Source organism: Elgaria multicarinata, chromosome 14 (genome assembly GCF_023053635.1).
Source record: "Elgaria multicarinata webbii isolate HBS135686 ecotype San Diego chromosome 14, rElgMul1.1.pri, whole genome shotgun sequence".
NCBI classification, from domain to species: domain Eukaryota; kingdom Metazoa; phylum Chordata; class Lepidosauria; order Squamata; family Anguidae; genus Elgaria; species Elgaria multicarinata.
This window is the reverse complement of record NC_086184.1, coordinates 25,183,812-25,209,217: the sequence shown is the minus strand read 5'-3', so window position 1 is coordinate 25,209,217 and position 25,406 is coordinate 25,183,812. Positions and strand designations below refer to the sequence as shown.

Genomic DNA, 25,406 nt, shown 5'->3' with positions numbered 1-25,406 from the left:
TAGTCTGAGTCTCAGATCAACACACTGGCTCTACCTCACTGGGTTGTTGTTGTGAGGATAAAAATGGAGGAGAAGAGGGTTATGTATGCTGCCTTGGGTTCCTTAAGGAGGAAAAAAGATGAGATATCAGTGCAATAAATGAAATGAATGAATGAAGTCAACTTGGATTGGACAAATAATGCATGCCTTTAAATAGAGGACTGCCCTCAGTAAAGTAGGATACACACATGATTCCCTTAATACTAAGCTAACCCAGTGCTGGTTTCATTGTGGCTGCTACCTGTTCTCACCGCCAACATCAGATACGTTTGCAGCGGCCCACCGATATAGGAGGGGTCCTATCAGAGGGTCCCTCATCATGGCCTCCTTCGAACCTTGCTTGACAGTAAACCAACCAAATGGGAAGTTTAAAAATCAGTAAGTTGAGAGGAGCCTCCTACAGTGTGCAATACTGGGGCTGTGGAGAGGCCTCAGGCAACGTCCCGTAGTTTGAGAACAGAGGTGCTGCGCTTACACAAGACTCTCTTGGCCTAGAGCTACACAACTCCTTTACAGCACTACTGAAATTCCCTGATAGCTGTTGGGGCCCATGACACATTCCATATACCACGTTGATACTGTCATTTCTTGCTTTTTATGCCACATTCTCCAAAATGCAGCAACAAATGTTATTGAGCCTGTTCAGATGACACACTAAGCCAATGGTTAGTCCACTAACCCTTTTGCAGCAAATGGTTAGTGAGCGTGTTTAAACCACGGTTATGTAGCCACCATGATTAGGAACTGTTCACATGACACGCTAAATCATGGTTCACATGAAATGCTAAGCCATAATGTTTAGCTCGAAATGCTCAACCACCATGGCTTAGCATGCCATCTGAACTAGGGGTGTGCACGGACCCCCCCCCCCGAACCGCTTCGTGGCCCGATCCGCTTTGGGCCGATCTGACCCTCCCCCGCTCCGCAGAGCGAGATCCGGAAGGTGCATCGACATTTTGGCCCCCCTCACCTACTTGCCTCCGTGGCGGATGGTGGAGGCAGGTAAGTGGGGAAGGGGGGGGCAAAATGGGGGCAGAATAAGCCCTCCTCCCCCCCACTTACCTGCCTCCGTCACGGTCCCGTGCAGGCTTCAACTGAGGGCCAGGGCTCAAACCGGAAGAGCAGGCTGCGGCCTGCTCTTCCGCTTTGAGGCCTGGCCCTCAGTTGAAGCCTGCACCCGACCGCAATGGAGGCAGGTAAGCCCCCCTGCCACCTTACCTGGCACTGCCGCCATTGCCGCACATACTGCAGCGGCACCAGGTGGGCCCCCTCCCCCCTTACCTGTGTTCGGAGCTCCGGATAGAGGCGAACCGCTTCACCTTGATCCGCAGCTCCCCGACCCGATCCGGATCCACCTTTGGTGGAGGCGGATTGGGTTGGTCTGCTCCAGATTGCTATCCAAATCGGTGCGGAGCAGAGCCCTAATCTGAACAAGGGTCATTGTGTGTCCTATGAGGTATAAATGCACAAGAAGGATATAGCATGATCATGATGGGAGCGAATCGATCTGACCTGAGGTGTAGCTCTGGCTTTTGTTTCATCGGTGAGATGTTAAGGAAAGGAACCTCTCGTGCAAGCACTTGAGTCATTGCTGACTCCTAGAGGGACACCTGCTTTCGCTGACGTTTTCTTGGCAGACTTTGTAGCGGGGTGGTTCGCCACTGCCTTCCCCAGTCGCGGTTACCTTTCCCCCAGCTAGCTGGGTCCTCATTTTACCGACCTCGGAAGGATGGAAGGCTGAGTCGACCTGAGCCGGCTGCCTGAGAACCAGCTTCCGCTGGGATCAAACTCAGGCCATGGGGAGAGTTTCGGCTGCAGTAACTGCCGCTTACCACTCTGTGCCACACGAGGGCAGGGAAATGTCAAAGGGTCTCTGTGCTCAGCCAGTAACTGCACACTCGTCCTTCCTTTCTTGGGTAGAATCAGGCCAAAGCGTTGCTTGCGACAACTTTAACGCCACAGTGCAGTGTGGATCAGGAGAAGTAATTCAGATTGGCGACAGCTTCTACGGACGGAAAACTCCTCATTACTGTGTACTAGAGACTCCCCTGCAGTTTGACGTCGAAGAGGAATGCAGCTGGATTAGTGTAAAGGACGAAGTTGCAGGTAAGGGCACTTTGGAGAGCTCCTTTAGAGTTCTGACTGGTTCCAACTGAGAACCGGAGCGCATTCACTGCCCCACGGACATTGGAGCCACCAGCCTCCACTGGCTTAAATTTTGTACTTTTTTAAAAAAAAATTAACCCGATGAAGAGTTCTGGAGAACTTGAAAGATTGCACACTCTTTTGTGACATTTTGGTAGGTCCCAATAAAGGTATTGCCCAAGTGTAGGTGTTGTTTTCACGGATAAGCATGGCTATCTCTGGGCTCTTTCAGATGGTGGGGGATTATATTTCCTTACCATTGCACTTGCTTCCTGCTTCTCTTCCATGATAGGGATGAGCACAATCACACAGACGAGAAAGGAGAAGCAAGCAGCCACCATGTGGTCCATTCAGTTTAGTGGGACAGCGCCCTCTAGTGGGCCTTTTACAGTGAAACTTCTCCTGTGCACTGCAGGAAATAGTGACCAATTTGGCCATATCTCAGAAGAGCCATGTTTTCTGAAGATTATTTTATAACGAAAAAAATGGTAGAAAGGCATGTGAGACGAGTGGGAGACACGCGGGAGGATCACAGCATTGTCAAAATGACCCGCGAACAACTGTGACTAGCCAGTCACGAGTGTGCTATAAAACGCTCATCTGAAGAAGCTCCACGTTTCTTCCTGTTAACTGTCCAAGGTTTTCACAACCATTCTAGAAAGCGTTATTATTTTAAATCATGTCTTCATAAAAATAAAATGCAGATGGGCATCTTAAAAGAGGCATCCTCCTCTCCCAAGAAGGGGGAAGGCCTCTTCTAAGAGGCTGCCTGTTGGGATACACACATGCATCTTCTAAAACCAAAGAAAAGATGCTTCCTTCATCAGAACTCTTGTTTATGCTGTTTATGCAGATTTAACCAATTGATTAAATGTTTAATCAACTCCATCTAATACAATCAATTTCTTTAATTGGGTCACAGTCCCTACACACACACACTCTTATAGCCACATGGCCTTCAAGGCTGTTTATCATTCAAAATAGCTAAAGCAAACACCATAAAAACAATTCGGTTATTAATCTCCAGAAATAACTCCATTGAATTGAGAGGGATTTACATGGCTATTATCCAGCTTTAAACCCTGCGTTTTGGAATGTTAATATTCATCCCCTTAATCGATGAAATCAATTCTTGCAGGGCAGTGTCATGGACTCCAAGCATGCCAAGTAGCAGCTGATGGGACCTTTTTTGGAGACCCTTGTCCAGGTTTGGGAAGCTACCTGTCTGTTCGATACCACTGCATGGAAGGTAAGCAGTAGTTCTTTTCACCCACACAGCCGGGATTAGCCACAGATAGGGAGAGGTTTTCCAGTGACTTCCATGTAACGCACAAATAATTGAATCAGCTCTGGGAATGCCAACCACCCATCTTGATTCCAGTAGCAGACTTTGAACTTCCAAGCAGAGACATGTATAGATGTAAAAACTATATCGAAGGAGTGCATAGCTACCAAATCTCACAGATAAAAATATAAGATGGCACTAATATTGCTATGAGAAGCCATGGCACTAGAAAATGCAGCTATCAACGACTGCTAGTCCTGAGGGCTGTGTGCTACCTCCAGTAGTAGAGGCAGTAAGCTTATGTACCCCAGTTGCTGGGGAGCATGGGCAGGAAGGTTCTGTTGCACTCATGTCCTGCTTGTGAGTTTTCCGTGGGAAGTTGGTTGGCCACTGTGTGAACAGAATGCTGGACTAGATGGACCCTTGGTCTGATCCAGCATAGCTCTTAGTTCTTATGAAATGGTTTTCATTTGCCAGTTTTTATGGAAAACCACTCCCCGCCCCAGTCCTGCCCCAAAGCTAACAATCAAAACTGCACATGCTCAGGAACATGGCATGAGCATTGTCCTGTCAAGTAATTATTAAGCAAAGGACATGAGCAGTTCCACCCAGAGTTCCCCATTTCTTAACCCAAGTGGTGTTGGGAACTGTTCCACACAGCAGGGCTTATTATTTATTTATTTATTTATTTATTTATTTATTTATATAGCACCATCAATGTACATGGTGCTGTACAGAGTAAAACAATAAATATGAACACGTGGACTGTTTCAGGGTTGTGGGTGGTTTGTTAACCACTCCATCAACCCACACTTACCAGGGTCAGATCTACACGTCGTTGTGAAGGCGCCTTTTTTTAAAGACGTACCTAAAAGAAGCGCCTCTTTCTTTACTGTGTGTACTGTGAGCTAGGCAGCGCCGCCTGCAGAAGAATCTCTACCCCATTCAAAGACGCTGCTCAGGCCGCTTCCCCCTCGCGTGTTCTTCCATTCGAATAATCACCCCTCCCACCCGGCGGCACTTCTGGCGCGTCCCGGCGGCGGCGGCTCCTCCTGCAAAACACTTTTCTCCCTCGGTGTGTTTGTATTTGCATTTGCGTGCGCACGGCGGACGAGTTCAGCTCCTGCCTTTCGCTCTCCCCCGCAGTGTCATCTCCCCGGGACTCTCTTCGGTGTGTGCTCGCACACGTGCACGCAAACGCAAGTACACACAGTAAAGAAAGAGGCGCTTCTTTTAGGTACGTCTTTAAAAAAGGCTCACGGAAGCGCCTTTGCAACGACGTGTAGATTTGGCCCAGGTTTGGACATCACGATCGGCCACGGCGACTGCACACCAAGACTTGAATATTCAAAATGGCTGCTGGCGCATGCCACAACCCACTGTGGCTTAACTAAGCCGCGGTGGGCTGTGGTGATCATGAGTAGATGAACCCATGGTCTCCCTTGGTATAAGTCCGCTTCATGGGCACGACATTGATCCTTCAATGGGTGATATTGAGTGATACTGTCCCATGCGTTGTTTCACAGGCTTGCGACTGGCTGTGACTGAGACGAACTTTGTCTTTGAAAATATCACCATATCCTTGAAATGGTTACTCTCCCCTTACTCTGGCAACCTCTCCTGCATAGTTAGCACCGGAGATGGAAACACTATTGACCCCTACTACCCACCATCGTAAGTTTAAACTTTTGCACTCCAGCAAGCCGGATGTTTTCCCCTTGTTTTGTGTCAAGCATGCTCTCTAAACCTGGCAGTGATCTGGCAAGACTTCAGTTTTTGTGATGACACCTGCTGATATTTCCTTTTCTACACAACTGTCAAAGATACAGGAGCCCTGTCTTCCTTTCCATAGGGCCACCCTAGTTTAAACACACCCCAAAGGAAGGTATCAGGAAGGGCACACCTGGGGACAGGGGGATATCCTAAAGGGGAGGGGCTTGAAACAGCTCAGTGTGGACTGAATTTATTTATTTATTTATTTATTTATTTAAGGATTTTTATGCCGCCATTCAGCCAAAAAAGTCTCTCACGGCGGCTTACAAAAGTATTTCTTGACAGTCCCTGCCCACAGGCTTACAATCTAAAAGACATGACACAAAAGGAAAGGGGATTGGGAGGGAGGAGGAGGAGGGGGAAAAGGAAAGCAAATTCAGGCAATACAATCTTAGTTGCGAAGTTCAGCAGTTACAGGTGACAGCAGGAGGGAGGGGGCTCTGAGCTGGAGCTGGACCCAGGCACGGTGGAGAGGTGCCTGGCTGCTGCTTCCTCCCTCACTGGTGGCCTCTGCAGAGTATGTGCTCAGCGGGAGGGTGGAATGCTAACAGTTGAGTGGAATGGATGGGGCGGAGGGAAAGGGAATGGGCTAAAGTTACAGGAAGCCAGATTCCGGCTGGACATCAGAAAAAACGTCCTGACTGTTAGAGCAGTATGACAATGGAACCAGTTACCTAGGGAGGTTGTGGGCTCTCCCGCACTAGAGGCCTTCAAGAGGCAGCTGGACAACCATCTGTCAGAGATGCTTTAATTTGGATTCCTGCATTGAGCAGGGGGTTGGACTCGATGGCCTTATCCAATTCTATGATTCTATGATCCTAATAGCTGGCTGGAGCTCTGAGCAGGAGCAGGACTCCCTTGTCTTGCTGATAATGTTTTCTGTTTTATGTTTCAAGCTTGACTAGCAACGTGACACATCGCTACGCATCTCCTGGCGAATTCACCATCTTTGTGGAATGCACGACCAGCGAATGGCACGTGACAGCTCAAAAACTGATGACCGTCCAAGATAAAATGGACACGCTGAATGTTACCGGGTGCTTCAGCAAGTATGAAGTTGGGAACAGCTCTCATTGCAGGACCCTTTATGAGGAGACGTTGTGGATTCAAGTGGAACTTAATGGAGGTCAGAGCCATCATTCCCCCCCACAGCTTAATAATAGTGCGACCCTTTGCATTCACAGTGCACAGGATAGTAGTGATATAATTGTTATAATTATGTTTTGATATTGTGGTTTGTATTATTATTATTATTATTATTATTATTATTATTATTATTATTATTATTACTATTATTATTATTATTTATATAGCACCATCAATGTACATGAATTGTACCTTGAATTGTACTTGATCATTTTAATTTTTGTGAACGGCCCAGAGATCTTCGGCTATTGGGCAGTATTGAAATGCAAAATCTCAAAATTAACCTTTCACAAGATGCTACATGAGCCCTTCCCAATGTCTCTTTAAACTCTACCCCATTTTTTTTTTAAAAAAATACAGAAACTTGGGCAATGCCATTGACATAATTGCATGTCTCGTATTTAAAAAAAGAAATTGAGTTGAGAGTGAAAGGGGTTTCTTAATGATTGATGACATTTGGCGCACAAGTGAGCCTTCCCTAGCAATTAATTAGCAATCAAATTGGCAGGTATTACAGGTGGGGCCTTCTCGGTGGTGGCACCCTACCTGTGGAATTCTTTCCCCAGACAGGTCCAATGAACCCACACTTCCTGTATTTAGACAGAAGCTGGAAAAGGTTTTGTTCCCAAGGCATTTTATAATTGACTTCTGATGTTTTATAGCAGCCTCCCCTAACCTGGCACCCTCCAAATGTTTCAGAAATCAACTCTCAGCATTCCTGACCATTGGTTGTGCTGGCAGGGACTGATGGGAGTTGAAGTCCAAAACATCTGAGGGCACCAGGTTGGGAAAAGCTGTTATTTTAAAGGTTTTTTTTAATGCTGCTGTGTTTTATATCTGTCTTATTTTTATTTTTAATTGTGATTTATTATTATGTTCTATAAGCATGTCTGTGAACATTAATGGGACTATTTAAACAATAAAGAAAGGAACAGAGAACAAAGCATAATAAATATCACATAGAATTCTTTTTCTTGTCCTTCATCTTCCTTCTCCTTGTCTTTTTCCTCTTCCTCTTCCTCCTCCTCCTTCCTCCTCATCTTTTTCCTCTTCCTCTTTCCTCCTTCCTCCTCCTCCTCTTCTTGTTCTTTGACTTCCTCCTCCTCATCTTCTTCATCTTCCTCCTTCTCTTCTTCTTCTTCTTCTTCTTCTTCTTCTTCTTCTTCTTCTTCTTCTTCTTCGTCTTCACTTTCATCGTATTCTCCTTCTCCCTCCTCCTCCTCCTCCTCCTCCTCCTCTTTCCATTTATTTATTTATTCATTACATTTTTATACCGCCCAATAGCCAAAGCTCTCTGGGTGGTTCACAAAAATTTAAAACCATAAAGAGCATAAAAACAACCAACAATCTAAAAACCCAAATACAAAATACAATATAAAAAGCACAACCAGGATAAAACCACACAGCAAAAATTGATATAGGTTAAAATATGGAATTAAAACAGCAAAGTTTAAATTTAAGTTAAATTAGGTGTTAAAATACTGATAAAATAAAAAGGTCTTCAGCTGGCGATGGAAGGAGTACACCGTAGGTGCCAAGTGAACCTACCCTATCATTGAATTACCCCATCATTGAAGAAGGCCATTTTGGAAATCTTTTGCTTTTCAGGGAACGGAGTGACCTACACTGTGCTAGGTGATAATAAGACTCTGCTGGAGTCCACCACCAAGTCGGGAATTGTTCCTCATAATCTGACCCTGGATAGTGCGACTCAACAGCTGATAGGCCCTGGGGTGCATCGCCTTGAAATTGTTGCGGCCAGCAATGCCACAGAGTCGGAGATAGCCGAAACCCTCACTGTGCATTTAGTGGAGCCCATCTCTGGCCTTCAAGCCATGCTGACCTCCTCTTCCGTGGAACTGGGAGAAGAGCTGGAGATCAAAGTCTCCGCACGCCGTGGTGCTCCTGAAAAACTGAGGTTTGAGGTGATTGGGCTGAACGAAACATTTTCCCACTTGGAGGAGGGTCCGGAAGGAGAAGCCGAAACCTACAGGATCCCAATGAAGTCTGAAGGTACTGTCATCCAAAAGCATAATCACATAACTGGGCTGAAAGGAGTCTTATTTACAATTAAGAAAACCAAGAGCAAGGTGATGGGGAAAAGGAAATATTGACAGGGTACTCTCACTATAGGGAAGGGGTTAGACTTTGGGACATCATGGTCCAGTGGAGGCTGGTGGCTCTGTTGCCAGTGGAGGTGTGTGTGAATTGGTTCCGTGTTTCAGTCAGAATTCTAAAGGAGCTATCCTGGATAGCTCCTTTAGAGTTCTGACTGAAACTGTCGAGGAACCCAAAAGGGCAGGTTCCCTTGGTTCGCTGAGTGGCGGTCAAAGACTCTCAAGACACAATTTCTCTCGTCTTGGAAAAGTTTTATTACGAGCAGCCTGCAGTGCTGCAAGGTGGCAACCCCTAGAGGATCTGAAGGACTGCTCACTAGTTGCAGGCAAAGCTAACATACTTATAGGGTAACGTCCTCAGAAGCAACAACAGAACTTCCTCGTATAATCAACCAATCATAATACAGTTTTGCAATACAGTAACCAATGATAGACAAGGCATTTGTGCATGTGCAGAGTGCAAATAATTCTAAGACTAGAGAAACAATACGTAGATGGGTATTGCAATCCTGGAACATCTGTTCCTTTGTGGTTACTACTCTTTCTGTCCTCGCCGGGAGGCTCACACTCTGACTAATGTGTCAACACTTCTTGTTGGTTGAGCAAGTGTTGCTCAATATATTTTCGGTTACAGTCTGGATCAAATTGCTATAGAACTTAATTTCTAATAGAAGGGGCTTACATCAAAACAGGGTGGGCACAAATAAAATAGCCCATTCACACATTTCCTCGACAAAACCCAGAGTGGATTTACCATCCCACTGACGTCAGAGCCACTAGCCTCCATTCCCCTGTTCAGAATATTAAAATATCATGTTTACTATGTCAGATTTCACTGGGGCAGAGTTGCCACCTGGATAGTATTTGACTGGTATAACTAGGAGAGCCATATTCTCCCAGGCCGGCACCGCATCACGGGGTTGGCCTTGTGGGTCACCCGCCAAGGCTCATCACTAAGCAGGGGGCCCTTTGGTGAGCACTATGGTGTCAGGATCAGGCCTGGTCTTTCTGGTGTGTATCCTGAATTGGACTCAGAGCCTGAAGAAGAAGTAGGCCGGCCAAGGCAGAAAGCATGGGAACAAATTCTCCAAGACTTTCCAGTAGACAAGGAGGAATCTTCCCAGGAACTTATCGAACAGGAGGCCCAGGCTCAGAGATCATCTTTCCTTTCCTCCCTCTCCCTGGGAACTCAGTCTTTGTCGGAGGGGGAGGGAGCTTCGGAATTGACCAATTCCAGAGTCTGCTGCAGGATCAAGTGGGAGGATTTGAGAGGAGTTGGGAGGCGGTCTGCTAGGCTACCCACTCAGCTGAGGTTACAGCTTGTAGACCCTCCCTGAAGGAGTGGTCCAGTAAAACCCTGTCAGGCACAGCAGAAAACTGTCCATTTAGTTGATAGGCAACTGCCTTGCTTCATTAGGCTAATTATGCTGAGAGGATAGGTCCTAGCATACACACTCCCTTCAGGTGTGAAGAGGTGTCTATTTACTGAATAAATGTCTTGTGGATTGCACGGCAGACCTCTTTCTTGACTCACATCTCAGTGGGAAGGCTTGGAAACATGGAAATCAGAGCTAGCAGCCATTGATAGCCTTCTCCTCCAGGAATTCATCTAATCCCCTCCCAAGCTCAATTTTTTAACTGTGACCCCTATTTATCTTTTCCAACGTAACCCATATTTTTCTTTTCAGGTACTTTTCTGGTCAAGGTGTTCGCTATGAATGCCTTCTCAAACATGACCATTGATGTAGGAACTGTCACCGTGTCATCTAACAGTTCTCATAAAGAAGGTAATACTGGGTCTTTGGTCATGTCAAATGATGACTGAATAAAATAAATGCTCTTTCAGGGGCAAAAAAATGTCCATGTGCCCCAGCAGGGATTGGTCAGAGATGGCAATGAAGGCACAGAGCTGTGTGCAGGGAGTATAATGGAGAACAGGAGCAGAACCAGGGGCAACAGATGGGTGCTGAGCATGAGGCAGCATGGGTCCTCGGAGCTCCGAGAACTGAAATCTGTCCCCTTCCTTCCCATGTACAAAGCAGACTACATAATAGCCACTTTCACCATTTGAACCTTTGATACAAAAAGAACTATTAAGGATTTTATACTTTTCAAGAGCACCAGAGCCTGTCTCTCGTTTATCACCTGTCCAGTGGTGCTTCTTCCGTCTACCACACGCCCACTTCCACGGTTTACCACGACTTTCATCTAGATGGGGTACACTACATTTTCTGGTGCTATTAAAACATTGAGCTTTGTTCTTTACGTTAAACAGATCCTCCTGAGGACAAAGAGGAGACCACCACAGATGGTCAAAGAAGGGTTGTGAGTACTGATTACACTTTGGTAAGATAGTGTGTGTGGGGTGGGACACGAGGAAATAGCTGATAAATTCTCCTTGGAAGTATTTCATAAGGGTTAAGTAACTGATTTTATTTTTTTAGAATGTGACTTTGGATTTATTGGGGGAGGGGCCAAGGTCAGGGAGGGGCCGTAGCTCAGTGGTACAAGCCTTGCTTTGCATGCAGAAGGTCCCAGGTTCGACCCCTGGCATTTCCAGGATTAGGAAAGACTCCTGCCTGAAACCCTGCAGACCCAACTGCTGCCAGTCAGTGTTGACAACACTTGGCTGGATGGACCCAGGGTCTGACTCAGTAGAGGACAGCTTCCTAGGTTTGTATTTATTATATGTGGTTCTATTACATAATTTTTATGCTACCCTTCAGTAAAACCATTAGGGCAAACGTATCAGCAAACGTAAAAACAAACCAAAATAAACCATTAAATTTACACTTCGAAAAGGACTTGGTTCAAATTCCCACTTGTCCAGGAAGCCACTAGATCACCTTGGGAATGGTGATCTAGCCTAATCATGGAAATTATAATCCCCATTATCGACCTTCCTCAAGCTGGTGCCTTACAACTCTGGTGGGCTATAGACCCCATCATCCCCCAGTCAGATAACAGCCATGCTGGTGGGGGATGATAGGGGTAGTAGTCCAATACATCCGGAAGGCACCACGTTGGAGAAGGTGGACCTTATATGATGATAAGCTAAAAGCAATGAGGGTTTCTCAGCAGATGCCAATGAGGAATGTGTCCCTTTTAAAAGGAGGGATATCTGGGGGGCGGGAGGGAAGGCTTTCTCAAAAGATAAGACACCCCGCCTGCACAGGGAGGCTTCTGCCTCTGCTTATCACCTTTCCTTCTGCCTTAGGATGAGAAAGGGAAAAATAGGATCTACATTAAGCCCAGCCGCCATGCCAGTGTCTTCACAACCATTACCCTTGGCTGGCCAGATGACACCAGCAACAGCTCCCTCTACACTTGGTCTTGCGGTATGTGTGTTGTGTGCATTTCATGGTCTTCTTCCCAGTGCCTGGTGGTGGCCAGAATTCTCAGTACAAATAGGGGGCGGGGGACGGAATGTACTGATAAGGGGGGAAAGAATCTTATCAGTACAAATAAGAACAAATGTTCTAAGGAAGGTGAAGCATGGTCCACCCACCCACCCACTCTGGCTTGGCATTGTTACACAGATAGCTGACATGACTTTGTTTATTTGTTCTTTCAACCTTCATGGTCATATCAACTTTACACATGCATAGGTAAACACACAAAAACTTTACAATACAAAGGAATAAGATACAAAAAGATACTAAAAAGGTTTTCATTAAAAGGTGCCCACAAATATGTTAAAGTTAGTTTTAATACAAAGAATTAAAATAAGGCATTAAGAATTTACATTAAAAGAGCATTAGATGTATAAAAGTTAATACTACTTCACCACAAATCGCTGTTGAAGTGCTTTTTTTCCTTTGGAGATGGTGGTACCTATCGTATGCAGATTTATAGAGTCTTGGGAGGGGTCTTTAAGGAGCCCTCTGAGGCTAGGAAATTTTGCAGAGCTGTAGCCTTTTTGGATACCAATATTGCTGAGTTTCAGAATGGGGGGAGTGAGTTCAGAAACTCCCTCCCACCCACCCAACCACAATTTGGAAATAACAAGTGTATTACAATCTGAGCCCCAGTTCTTTTGAATTGTTGAGCCGTTCCACAAGGCATTTATTGTGGCCTTGTCAATCAGCACTCATGGTAGTTTGTGAGTGCTTTATGTGATGTCTTCATCCTCTGGGGACTCTCCCGTGCTTGGCAACCATTTTAGTGTTTTTTTTTCTGAAAGGAGGAAAGTCTCATTGCCATGAAATCCTAGTGCAGTTCAACAATTCTGCTATACCACAGCACCACCTAGTGGCTGTGTAATGGAACGTATAGAAAGGCAGGGAAAGAAAACCTTCAGAGGAAAAACCATGTCTAAAAGAGCCGCTCTTAGAATCATAGAATAGTAGAGTTGGAATGGGCCTGTAAGGCCATTGAGTCCAACCTGCTGCTCAATGCAGGAATTCACTCTAAAGCATACCTGATAGATGGCTGTCCAGCTGCCTCTTTTGAGTTTTACAATTTTTATTGTTTTATACAAAAAAAGAAAAAGAAAGACAAAAGGGGGAAACGATATGAGTACTGTCACTGTCGCTATTGAATCATAGAAACATTGAATAGTAGAGTTGGAAGGGGCTTATAAGGCCATCGAGTTCCAATGCAGGAACCCACATCATAGCATCCCTGACAGATGGTTGTCCAGCTGCCTCTTGAATGTCTCTAGTATGGGAGAGCCCACAACCTCCCTAGGTAATTGGTCTCATTGTCATTCTGCTCTAACAGTCAGAAAGTCCCTCCTGATGTCTAGCCGGAATCTGGCTTGAGCCCATTGTTCCATGTCCTGCATTCTGGGATGATCAAGCCCTCCTCTGTGTGACAACCTTTCAAGTATTTGAAGACTGCTATCATGTCTCCCCTCAATCTTCTCTTCTCCAGGCTAAACAGGCCCAGTTCTTTCAGTCTCTCTTCATAGGGCTTTGTTTCCAGGCCCCTGATCCTCCTGGTTGCCCTCCTCTGAACACGCTCCAGCTTGTCTGCATCCTTCTTGAATTGTGGAGCCCAGAACTGGACGCAATACTCTAGATGAGGCCTAACTGGTGCCGAATAGAGAGGAACCAGTACCTTGCACGATTTGGAAGCTATATTGTTTTATTATGATTTTATTAGAATGTAAGCCTATGCGGCAGGGTCTTGCTATTTACTGTTTTACTCTGTACAGCACCATGTACATTGATGGTGCTATATAAATTAATAATAATAATAATAATAATAATAATAATAATAATAATAAAAAATAGCATTTGCTTTTTTTGCAGCCACGTCACACTTTTGGCTCATATCTTAATCTCATAAAGATTCCAGAAGCAGGAGCCTCAGTAAAGGTGCAGTTGAAAACCTGCATGTAGAAAAGCCTATCATAGAGCCACCATAGGAAGTACATTCCATCGTGTTTGGGGCTGGGTTCTGAGAAGGATAAGAGGGAACACCTTTTGTTTTAAAAGAGCAAATGGTTCTGCTGAAAACTGCCTTTGTTTGCAGGGTCCTGCTGGCCTGAATGGGCTGAATGTGTGCAACGGCAGTTGATTTCCATAGACCAAAGGGAGATCCAGATCCCACCTGCCTGTTTACCACCTCCCAGCTCTGCGGTGACTGTGAAAGTTAGCGTCAAAAACAAGGAGCAGGAAGAGAAGCAGGATGAGCAATGCCTCTACGTCACAGCCAAACAAGAGCTGAGCCCACGAATTGGGTGAGCAGCACCTCTGTTATTTCCTGGAAATGACAAGTGGAGACCTCTTAAGGAAATGGATCCCTCTTAATACCCAGTTATTGTTGTCCATGTCAATTGGAGAACTGGTGAGGTCTGTATGGGCCACAGTGTGTCAGGGTTCCTTCTATGTCTTGCACCCCCTGAGCAACTCCTGAATGATCTTCTGACTCCTTAAGAGTCTCACCTTCCTTCTTTTACCTTCCCCTTCCCAGCAACTTGGGGTTTAGGCTGTAGATGTGGGGTGAGGGACACTCCAGACACTTGTGGTTTAACACAACAGTTTACTAGTAAATTAAAACCACCAAATTACAATTAAAGTCAATAGAGCTGAGTGACACAAAGGCATTAAAAGAAAAGAAAACTTGCAAAAATGCAAGTCCTTTACCCTAGCTGCATTTAGGCTTTTCCAGCTGCTGCTTCCTCATGCTCTTGTCCTTTCCTGCTGACTACTCTCGCTCTCGCTCTTTCATATGCTCTTTCCCCAAAACAGAAAGTACTGTTTCAGTCTTGAAGAAATGAAACTTAACTGGAGAAATGAAACTTAATTGGGAAATGAAATGACTCCTCTCAGGGATACCCCCTCCCAACAAAATAACCCTAGGTTTCTAAGGCCTGACTTTATTATCTTGCCTCTGTAGACCTCAAACCTTCACAGTGCTCCTCTCTAGTTACTATGTTGAGTGGAAGCCAATGCCTAAACTCCTATTGTTCCTTGACACTTTGCTTCTTTGGGTCATATTGTTATAGAATGGGTAGTATCCCAACTAATTTGTCCCATTTATTTCAATGGGTCTACTCTTTGTAGGACTAACATTGGATACTACCCCAGGGGTGTTGAACCTCAGGTCCGTGGGCCATATCTGGCCCACTTGGGGCCCCAATCCACCTTTCACCAGATGGTCATGCTCCTTTCGATCCACTCTCAATTGTTTTGTGGTTTCACGGCTTTTGCACATTCTTCCACCCACCCATCATAAATGGTTAAAATTCAGTCCTTGGGCCCCTGCCTTAGAGCTTATTTGGGAAGCAAGGATCCTTCCCTCCCCCCACTTTTTTTGGGGGGGGAAGGGCATTTCTTTCTGCTTGCTAACCGCAATTCCTGCATCCCTCTTAGGTGTGAAACGAACTGTAAACCGGTGAATGTCACCGAAGATGTCACACTCAGAGTCTCTGCAGGGACAGACTCAAAGGCTACTCTCTACAAGTGGTATTTAGATCACACCTTCCACAGAAAGGTGAGCTCTCATTGCCCAGGTCAGAAATTCTGCACACACACATTCCACTCTGAAGAGGAATATTTCCTAGACTGCATGCCAGGGTCTTCTAGTATTCCATGTGAGAATGGCTAACGTGCTAGGAGAAATAAATAAATAAAATAATTAAGGGCTTGTGGAAGCCCAAAGTTCTTACCTTATGGTAGAGGATGCTGTGTGTGCCTCTTGAACAGAAGAAGCTGCATTATACCGAGGGGACTATGAAAGGAGGAAGGGGGTTACCCAAACTTCCTGCAGTGTAGGCAGGTTGACTGCCACCACCTCTTACATCCACCTCAGCCTGAGACAGGGGATGGCTTTTTATTCATATTTCCTTATCTTTTTTTTAGGTTACTCCACTGCCGCCTGGCTGCAGCCTGAATGGTTTCCCACAGAGCTCCCTCACTTTACTTCAGAGCAACACAACTACACTGGTACTAAACAGCTCCTTCTTGCAAACACAAGGAGATGCCTTTAGAATTACAGTAACAGGTGAGCGAACCAGGATTTGGTTCATCTGTTTTAATTATTTTATTTGCTGTTCTAATTATTGTTTGCTTTAAATTTAGGGGGTTTAATACTGTATATTGTTGATTGCTTTCTGTCTGTAAGTTGCTCTGCGTAATTAGTAGAAGAGCAGGATAATAACAATAATGAATAATAAATAAATAAATAAATAAATGTGCACTTCAGAGTTGCTCCTGGCTCAAAGAAAAGTCAATGACCTTTTCTATACAAGGCTGTTAATCCGCTGTATTTACTTTCAGTTTTGTTGCAAAAGAGTACTCCTTTCCTGTTTTTCTGCTACATAACCTTTAGGTGGCACTGTGGCATGGCAGAATAGCACAACCACATAAGAGGAAATAATACTTTCTTTCAGTTTCACAATTAAATGCCACATTTTTCCTGCTCTTAAAAAAGCTCCCCCAAAGTGCTGGTTAGACACAGAAGCGAAACTGGAGGGTCACGACTTCATCTGAAGAACACATAACCAACCATGAGTAGGAAATGACAAAGACAGGTTAACTGCCTCATGTAGAAAAGCTCAACATTGCAGTATGAATCCTTAGAAGGGTATGGTAATGTACAATACTGCTATAAGATATACTATTCATCAGCAAACATGTAACTATTTAATTCAGGAAAATCAACTGCTCGTCTTAGTGTGAATTCTAGCCTGACACCAACCACGTGAAGGCCTGTTGATTTGTTTTGTTTCTAAAATTTTCAGCAATGAGCGAGCGTAAATACGGCGAAGAAACCTATATTGTCAGCACTGTGCCGCCTCCAGCAGTCCCAGTATGTAGTGTATCTCCTGCACAAGGATCGGTGCTCACCATCTTCTCCGTCTCTTGCCATTCTTCCTGCTTGGTGGATCAGTGTGTTCCGGTTGACAGCTCCTCGCTCACATACTGCTTCTACCTGGAGCCAAGTAAGAATCAGGTGGTTGCGTACGCTGGGATGGTTCATTCACATGTTACAACATTCTTACACTTAAGGCCCTTTAGTAGCTGTTGCACATCGGCTTCAGGATGGGGAAACCGTCAATCAGTTCAACGGAGCCAGAAGAAGGTGCTTGGTCCATATAGGCAAGGATCAAGTTCCCAGGTAGAAATCGCAGGTCAGAAGAACCAGAAGTAGGTACATAATCAAAACCACCCAGCGGTCAAATTCCACAACCGTGGTAAGAGATGAGATGCCAGCATTTAAGCAAGCAGTGCCCTCACTCAAAGGACATGTTACTGAAACTTTGAGGAGCAAGCACTGAAGCTAGGGTTTTATGGGCCTGGTGGTTAGGGACTGGCTGCTGGAATCAGCTGACTGAGTAATGTAGCCTAGGTGGTGATGGGATTATTTAGTAATGATGCCTCCTGTTAGAAAAGCAATTAGCAGAGAAAAAGCAAAAAGGTGAACTAGAATGAGCATTTACCAGTCTCACATTCAGACAGGCTATCTTAGAATGATAAAAGGAAGCCACACTCTTCTTAAGTGAAGGAAAGAAATCAGTTTTACTCACAAGTATTCTTGCATATACAATGCAGGTACAGTGTAGTATTTCAAACGACTTTGTTCAGTCCCCTTTGTGTTCCATTACACAAGCAGGAGCGAGAGACAGCAAACACATGTGCCCCCAGCAATTTCCCTCCCTCCTGCCCCTTTCAGATTCTCTCCTAAGCTGTAGACGAGATCCTGTACTACCTTCAGTTTACCTTCCACTTGGAGAAGAGGACAATAACTTTATTTTACGGATTAACATCGCTGTGAGCAACAGCTACGGAGATACTGTTCGAACAAATGCCACAGTCAGGGTAGGTGCTGTCTTGTTTGCTATAGCAGCGTTTTGCTCCATGTTCCTAAAATTTGCATTCTGGGAAAGTGAGGGGAGAGGAATCCATAATCCAAACTTTCAAACACACACACACACACACACACACCCAGGGCTAGCGCTACCATTAGGCAGCTGCCTAGGGCGCAGACCTCAGAGGGGCGCTGTACTGACCTTTAAGGGTCACAGTTTTATACAAATTAGCTGTTTTAAGAAAAAAACATAATAAAAGGAAAATATAATAGTTCAGAAACTCTTCTTGAACAGCTGAATCGAAGTTGGCAATTTTTGGGTGTGTGTGTGCAAGTAGCTCGCCTTGCCTAGGGCGCAAAATAGGCTCACACCGGCTCTGCACACACCTCTGTACATCACACTACATGGGTTTAACTAGTGCCGGAAGGTTGTAGATGTTTGTGCTATAAGCAACAACTGTTTTGTTAATAATGTCAATGTCACTGGCCCAGTTCGTATGTAACAACAACCCATGGGTGTTGCTACGTGGCCCAGCTGACAATCTCTAAGATCCTCTTAAAGCTGCAATCCTATTCTTGCTCACCTGGGAGTATTTATTTATTAGATTTATTATATTAAGTCTATACCGCTTAATATAATAAAGTTCTTAAGCTGTACATATAAGCATCATTGCACACTGTGGGACTTATTTCTGAGTTAACGCTGTAAGGGTTTCTCTTAACTGCGCCATTGAAAGAAATGGCGTCCTCCCATTGCAAATAGCAGGTGGGTGGGGGCTGATTGGGTTTGAGACTGTGGTGACAGCAAAGGGTTAAAATTGCCCTCTCTCCATGCTATGTTTCTAATCTCAATCAGGGGTCCCTCCATTCCTGCTATTTCTTTTTTAAAAGCCAGCCATACCAGGGTCTAAAGATGTAATTAGCACCACATCTCCTTTGACCCTCTGTCACATAATATTTAAAGATGTCCTTGGTTGTTATGGAATCGACAGCTCTGTTTGTTCTACGAGCATTCCCCCCCCACTTTGTTTTATTAGGTTCGAGATGAGGATATAAGCACTGGGAACCAGACCTTGCAGGCCATTATTTCGGAAAAATCAAACACCATCCTAAAAGGAGAGAACAACAGCATGTCCCTATTCCAGTTGTACAAGTCGGTATCTTCTGTCCTCAATCAAGAGACAAAGGTAGAGACTGTTAATTCATCTCTGCGGACAGATACGCGGAAAGAGGTGAGCTCTGCACGTTTTCTCTTGAAACTGTTTTGCATCCGTTGTCCATCTTTTGAAACCTACAAAGCAACTTTTTGGTAAGCAATATCTGAATAATTTAAGGATTAAACGGCACTCCCAGACTGTAGAATTCAAACCTCTTGATGTATTTGGTTGATTTGGGGTGACATTGCAGCCTCATCCTTGAACACCCAGGTGCCTGGCAAAAAGGGCGTCCAGGCTTTCTGTGACATCAGAGCATTTCACCAATGGCTGTGATAGCTGTGCAAAGCCTCACTGTGTTAGCTGCATCAGTGCAGAGGGAGAGAAAGTGACTGCAACATTAAAGAAGGGAAGATTTGTGGAAGAAAACAAGGAAAATGTTTTAGTTAGTTAGTCCATCATCTGTATCCTGCTTTTCTTTAAAGTAATAACAGAGCGGCTTACGATAACAGTGAAAAAAGGCACATCAAAATCAAACAATAAAATAATACATCTAATTAAAACAATAAACAGCAAACAGTTAAAACAGCAAAAGGCAACAGTATTTAAAAGTCAAGCAGAAAGGTCAATATAAACAGCAGCCCAGTAATCCAAATTTAGCTGGAATAGAAAGGTGTTTGCCAGCTGTCAAGACATGGAAAGAGTGGGAGTTCAGCAATCTCCAACAGAAGTTAGTGCGAAAATTACAGCACCACCACTGAGAAGGCCCTGTGTCTCATGCCAGAGCACTTGATGCTTACACATGATGAGCACAGAGATCAGGGTCTCCAAGGCCAAATTCAAAGGCCGGGCAGGTTCTTATGGGAGCAGGCAGTTTCTGAGATAACTTGGGGTGCTTCCAGAATCCAGACTGATGTCTCCAAGCACTGCTAGTCCAAAGAGACTGTGCAGCTATTCAGTCATTTCCTCCTTACCAGATTTTGGGTGGAAAGAAAAAAGATGAAAGAAGCCCCCCTAAGAGGGAAACACAGGAGCATTAAAAGTAGGGATGTGGGAGAAGTCCACAGTGAAATCAAATGATTTCAATTTCTATTACTCTGACCCATAGATTCTGCAGCCAACCCACTTTTTTTTTAATTGCATGGATTTCACAGATTGTGGACTGGATTTCTACTTATTTTTTACTTTCCAGAATTTTACGCAAATTTAGTCATAGAAAAGTATTATTTTTTAAAAAAACTCAACAACGACGAACCGAAAATGTGCATTTCCCAAATAGGTTAAAGCATTTTGGGATTATTAGCATATTTTAGGGGAAATTGTGCATTTTTGCAAGGGCAAATTAGCTCGAAGGTAATTTGCGCAAATGCGAATTTGCGCAATTTTGGGAAGTTGGGGGAAAACCCCTGATTCTGTCAAAGAATGGACAATGGGATGAAAGGCACCTGACAATCTGCAAAATTCAGACAGAACAGATTTCACAAAATCCCTACATCCCTAGTTAGAAGTGGAAAATATCTGCTTTTCTTAGACCCCCGGTGGGCTGCTCACACTGTCAATGATAAGGTATTGTTCAGCTGCGCTGTCTTTCTGTGTTAAGGAACAAGGCAGAAGAAGTTGTAAGAGAACATGGGAAAGTCACGAGTAGGAGAGGTGGCATCTGAACCCTCTCTTAAACATCCACGAACAAGGCAGAGCGACTGCACAATAAAAGCCTTTTCTGGAAGCAACCCCGCTCCTAAGCTATCCAGGGCTTAAAGCCAAACACTGTACTTTAAGTAGAGCCTGGAAGCAGATGGATAACCAGGACACAGGGGAAATGACTGGAGTTATAGGTTCTGATCTTCAAGCTCCCAGTATTGGACCGACAGCAGCGTTTTGCATCAATTGAAGTTTCTGGTTTATTTTCATACAGAGTGCCACACAAGGCTGGTTCAGACAACACACTAAGCCTGGGTTTGGCTGCTAACGCTTTGCAGCAAATGATTAGTGAGCATATTTAAAACATCGTTATGTAGCCGCCATGGTTAGGAATGTTTCACACGCTAAGCCATTATGTTTAATTCAAAACGCTTAACCGCCATGGCTTAGTGTGTTCAGAGTCACAGAGAGCACTGCAATAGTGCAGTCTAGAAGAATGAAAATACAGCCCACCGTATTAATGGATCCTTTGCTACTAAGAGGATTATTCCTCAGACAGGGCCTCATTTCCTAATTCTTGAAGCATTGTTTTAGCAGGAAACCAACTGTCACAAAAAGTGCTTGTATTCTAGTGGTTTGAGAAATCCACAGTGTAACTGGCATTTCCGAAATGCCTCTGGATGTCCAGATAAAAGAAGCTGGAGAAGCATAAAATTGTTTAATTGGCATTAATAATTATTCTTCTGAAAGACTGAGGGAAGCTGGTAGTTATGCACTAAAGGATTATGTTTTCATCTCATTAGAAACTGTAATTATTGTAAATGGATATGCCACATGCATAAAGTTCCCTTAAATTAAGGAGACAAAATATTCCTGTGATTGTACAATCAACAGTTTGGTAAGCAAATGATTTGGATTTAGAGTGGCTTTCATCTCAGATTAGTGTGCCTGTGAATACAGTTTCCCCATCCAAGGATCTGTAGCAGAGACTAAGAATATTTTTCGGTCCAAGGGCCGGATTCCAATCTCACAAAAGCCTCAGGGGCTGAGTTCCATCTGTGGGTGTGGCCAAAGGCAAGGTAGGTGGGACTAAAGGCAGAGCAGCTGGAGCCAAAATGTGATGCTTATCACTCAGAAGTAAGCAGGACAAGCCTCTGCAGGTCTACTCAGAAGTAAGCAGGAAGGAATAATTGAGCAGCACTTTCAAACAGCATCCCAAATACCAAGCTTCTGCATGTCTACTCAGAAGTAAGCATGAGCAGCCTGTCTGCTCACGAGTGAGCAGGACAAGCCTCAGAAGTAAGCAGGACTGGATTTTCACCCCCAACACTAATAAAAAATGATGCAATAATAAAAACAGTAAAAATAGCAGCCACAGCAAACGTTCTAAAAGAAACACCAAACATCAGTGTAAAACAAAACCTGCAGCATACAACTGCAGCTACAAGCCAGTCTGATAAAACATAATCAGGGGAAGGCCACAGTGCAATAAGTTTTCAGGATGTCTTAAAAGTCTGCATGTGATGGGGCCGGGGCGACCCCTGATGGCAATTTATTCCAGAAGTGTGGGGCCACTGCAGAAAAGGCCCTTTCCACTCTATACGTCTGTGTATCTGTGTTCCTTTCTCTAACGGTCTCTCCTTGCATCCCAAGCTGCGAGAGTTAATGCTGACAACCCTTTCGGCTGTCAATGTCACATCGATGCAGACAGCTCTAAAGATGTCTGAGGTGCTCAAAGAAGTCACATACAGGAGTGCAGAGCTTTCGTCCTCAGCACAGGTGAGCAGCCAGGTGATGCATGTTTCTTCTTACCTGCATGTAGGCCATGCCAAAATGGCTAAAGAGGTATTGATGGTGTGAGAATCTGGGTGTGGGGAATTTCCTAAAACACTGGCATTGATTCCATGGTTTGGTAAGGGGGGAGGGGAATGGAAAATTGGGGCAGGGACTGGGGAGTGAAGGAACTATTCCAGAATGATTGTTTTTCTTTTCAGAGTAAGGCAGTGGTTTTCAAACTGTCAGCTTCCCTTTGCGGGCATTGGATAACTGGTGTTGGGACAGACAGTGCATAGTAAAAAATAATCCTCCTTGATGGGATTATTTGGTAATGATGCCACCTGTTAGAAAGGCAATTAACAGAGAAAAAACAAAAACGCAAAACAGAATGAGTGCGTACCAGTCCCACATGCACACAGGCTATCTTAGAACAATAAATAGAGGACACCTTTCTTCATTGAAGGAAAGAAAACAATTTTATTTACAAATATTCTTGCATATGCAACGCAGGTACAGAGTAGGGTTTCAAAAGAATTTGTTCAGTCTATTTTGTGTTCCACTTCACAGGCAGGAGTATTGTGTTTTTCAAAACCTGCCTTCTTTGGAGACAGTAATGAGGCCTGCTAAGTAATCCACAAAGCTTTATTCAAGCAATAAACATCTCTTCCCACCTGAAGAGAGTCTGTTCTCCAGGAACTTTCCCCTAGGCAAAACTATGCAAACTAAGCGAGACAATTGTCTTTTCAAGAAGAATGGAAAGCCTTTTCCCCAGATGCATTAACTTCAGAGAGACTAGTTCTGAGGCAGCTTCTGATGGGACGTGAGCTGGGCTGACTTTCTCTCACCTTCTTTTAGTTCCTCACGTTTTAGTCTGTGGAATACAGCTAACCTCTTCATGCACTCTCCCTTGGAAGAATGTTGGCTTCCCACTGACTGTGTATTATTTGCCCTTGATGAGATAAGCTCTGGAGAGGGTTCACTCCCCAGCTGGTGAAGAGCCCGTGAGAGCTTCCTCCCCCACTGGTACAGGCTAGCCCGTTTCTGGTGCCAACTTCTCTACTTCAGAGTCTGATCCTGAATGATCACCTGAAACATTCTTCCAACCCAGGGGGAGTGGAGCTAGACTTGACAAGGAGTGAGAGAGAAAACATACATACTCCCAGGAATGGTGGATATCAGAGAGAGAGAGAGAGAGAGAGCGCAGAAAGGGGAGGAGGAAAAGGAAGAAATCATACTGTAGGCTATAGAGATCCTAAAGCTAGCTGTGGTCAAAATTCCCATGAATTAACTAACTGCAACACTTGCCCCCTTCCAATAACTTGCAGACGAAGTTTCAATATTCCCAATGCTCTTAAGGCAGATGGAACCTTCCTCTTTGAGCCAACCAAAGCTTGAGTGTGCTGAATGCCCCCTGGCAGAAGATCTTGGATTTGTGAGGGGTGATGTTTTGCCACTACTTTATAATCTGACTGATTTTTGAAGAAGGAAGCTAAAGACCAGCTTGTTGGTTTGTTCCCTGTGATTTAGGATGGGGTATGTGTGTTCAGACACTTCTCTTCCTTGCTAGGTGGAAGCTGGTCATACGCTGAAAGGTGTCAGTGAATCCTTGCTCATCGTGAATACAGAAGATGCCAAGGATGACCTGGAGCGGAAGGAAGCAGCCGGCTATCTATTCAATGCAGTGAGCAATGTCCTTGAAGCCACTGTGCAAAATGGATCAGAAGATGCTTCTGCCCCAGAGTCTGCACAGGTAAGTGTTTTATTCTAAAAGGTCAAAGACTCATCTGTGGTACATAAAATATCAGTATATTGCCAGTGGAGGCTGGTGGCTCTGATGCCCATGGGGCAGCGAATCCAATCCGGGCTTCAATCATAACCAGTCAGAACTCTAAAGGAGCTATCCAAGGTGCAGAAGCAGCATTTTATTGTGAAAGTCAAAGAAAGCATGATTTCTTCTAGTGTATGTGCACGATTCCACTACATCACAATGCCACCTAGAGGTTATGTAGTGAAAAAGCAGGAAATGCCACGCTCCTTATGTAGTGCTTGGATCTCAATTCTGTGACAAAAGTGAAAGTCGATGCAGTGGATTAACAGCCTCCTGTAGAAAAGGTGAACGTTTCGGCTTGGGCAGAGTTGTGGCTGGTTGACCTCTGTGCATTGTCTTCTCACCTTCATCATCCTCTCTTCTATTTGCCTCTGCTAAAGTTCCTGCAACTGACTCCTTATCAGTTTCATCACCCTTGGATATATTTTTTAAGAAAATGAAGATATTACCTTGTTTTCCAAGTGTGGGGTCAGGGTGACACTTTACAGCGCTCTTGTAAGTGTGAAAGGCTTTTAATATTTGAAATGCTTCTATTTTAGCTGCTTTTGCTGCATTTACTTTGGTTTTTATTTGATCTTGTTCCATTTGGATTTGTTATCTGAGAAGGAGGGATATAAAAATGTAAAAAGACAGAAAGAAATGGATATGTATAATGTCGGTGTTTGAATGTCCGTGTCTGCACTAAGGACCCAGTCACACTCATGCACTAGATTTCTTTCTTCTCAGTCTTCATGCTTTTCTACACGAGGCTGCTAATCGCTGTATCTACTTTTGGTTTCATCACAGAGTTGAGATTTGATGTCTACACAAAGAGCTTTTCCTTTCCTGCTTTTCTGCTTCATAACCTCTAGGTGGCGCTGTGCCGTAGTGGAATAGCACAAATACACATGTAGGTAAGTACCTTTTCTTTTGTTTTCAGAAATAATACCTGATTTCCCCCACTCTAAAAAATAATCCAGGAATGTACTCTTAATAAGTGGAAGCAAAATGAAGATTTCATCATCATCTAAAGAACCCATAAATGACCATATGTAAGGAATCATGAGGGCACAATAAATGCCTCATTTTGAAAAGCTCTTATCAGCCCTTTCACATTGTGCAATAGCTGAAATGTGGAATAATGTAATCAGCGTAAGAGGAACATGGTGAAACAGAGAGCATTGGATGTAGATCAACCAGTCTAAGCAAGACAAGAATATAACCATGTAATCTATGCTACCACTAAAAGAAATCTCACAGAATGT

General features: G+C 44.3%; 2 protein-coding genes across 2 annotated transcripts in view; one reads left to right on the top strand and one right to left on the bottom strand.

Moving 5' to 3' along the window:
* The window catches only part of CMIP (c-Maf inducing protein), a 605,118-nt gene that overhangs the window by 381,520 nt on the left and 198,192 nt on the right, over nucleotides 1-25,406 (bottom strand). The window lies entirely within an intron of this gene.
* LOC134408947 (polycystin-1-like protein 2) overlaps nucleotides 1-25,406 on the top strand; it is a 73,219-nt gene that overhangs the window by 4,758 nt on the left and 43,055 nt on the right. The window contains exons 3-18 of the mRNA XM_063141466.1: nucleotides 1,960-2,145; nucleotides 3,323-3,433; nucleotides 4,996-5,143; nucleotides 6,139-6,368; nucleotides 7,997-8,401; nucleotides 10,194-10,292; nucleotides 10,781-10,830; nucleotides 11,723-11,843; nucleotides 13,984-14,191; nucleotides 15,327-15,452; nucleotides 15,821-15,957; nucleotides 16,697-16,897; nucleotides 17,629-17,774; nucleotides 18,801-18,995; nucleotides 22,212-22,337; nucleotides 23,902-24,084. Of these exons, the coding sequence (XP_062997536.1) occupies nucleotides 1,960-2,145; nucleotides 3,323-3,433; nucleotides 4,996-5,143; nucleotides 6,139-6,368; nucleotides 7,997-8,401; nucleotides 10,194-10,292; nucleotides 10,781-10,830; nucleotides 11,723-11,843; nucleotides 13,984-14,191; nucleotides 15,327-15,452; nucleotides 15,821-15,957; nucleotides 16,697-16,897; nucleotides 17,629-17,774; nucleotides 18,801-18,995; nucleotides 22,212-22,337; nucleotides 23,902-24,084 (2,672 nt within the window). The remainder of the gene's footprint in view (nucleotides 1-1,959; nucleotides 2,146-3,322; nucleotides 3,434-4,995; nucleotides 5,144-6,138; nucleotides 6,369-7,996; nucleotides 8,402-10,193; nucleotides 10,293-10,780; nucleotides 10,831-11,722; nucleotides 11,844-13,983; nucleotides 14,192-15,326; nucleotides 15,453-15,820; nucleotides 15,958-16,696; nucleotides 16,898-17,628; nucleotides 17,775-18,800; nucleotides 18,996-22,211; nucleotides 22,338-23,901; nucleotides 24,085-25,406) is intronic.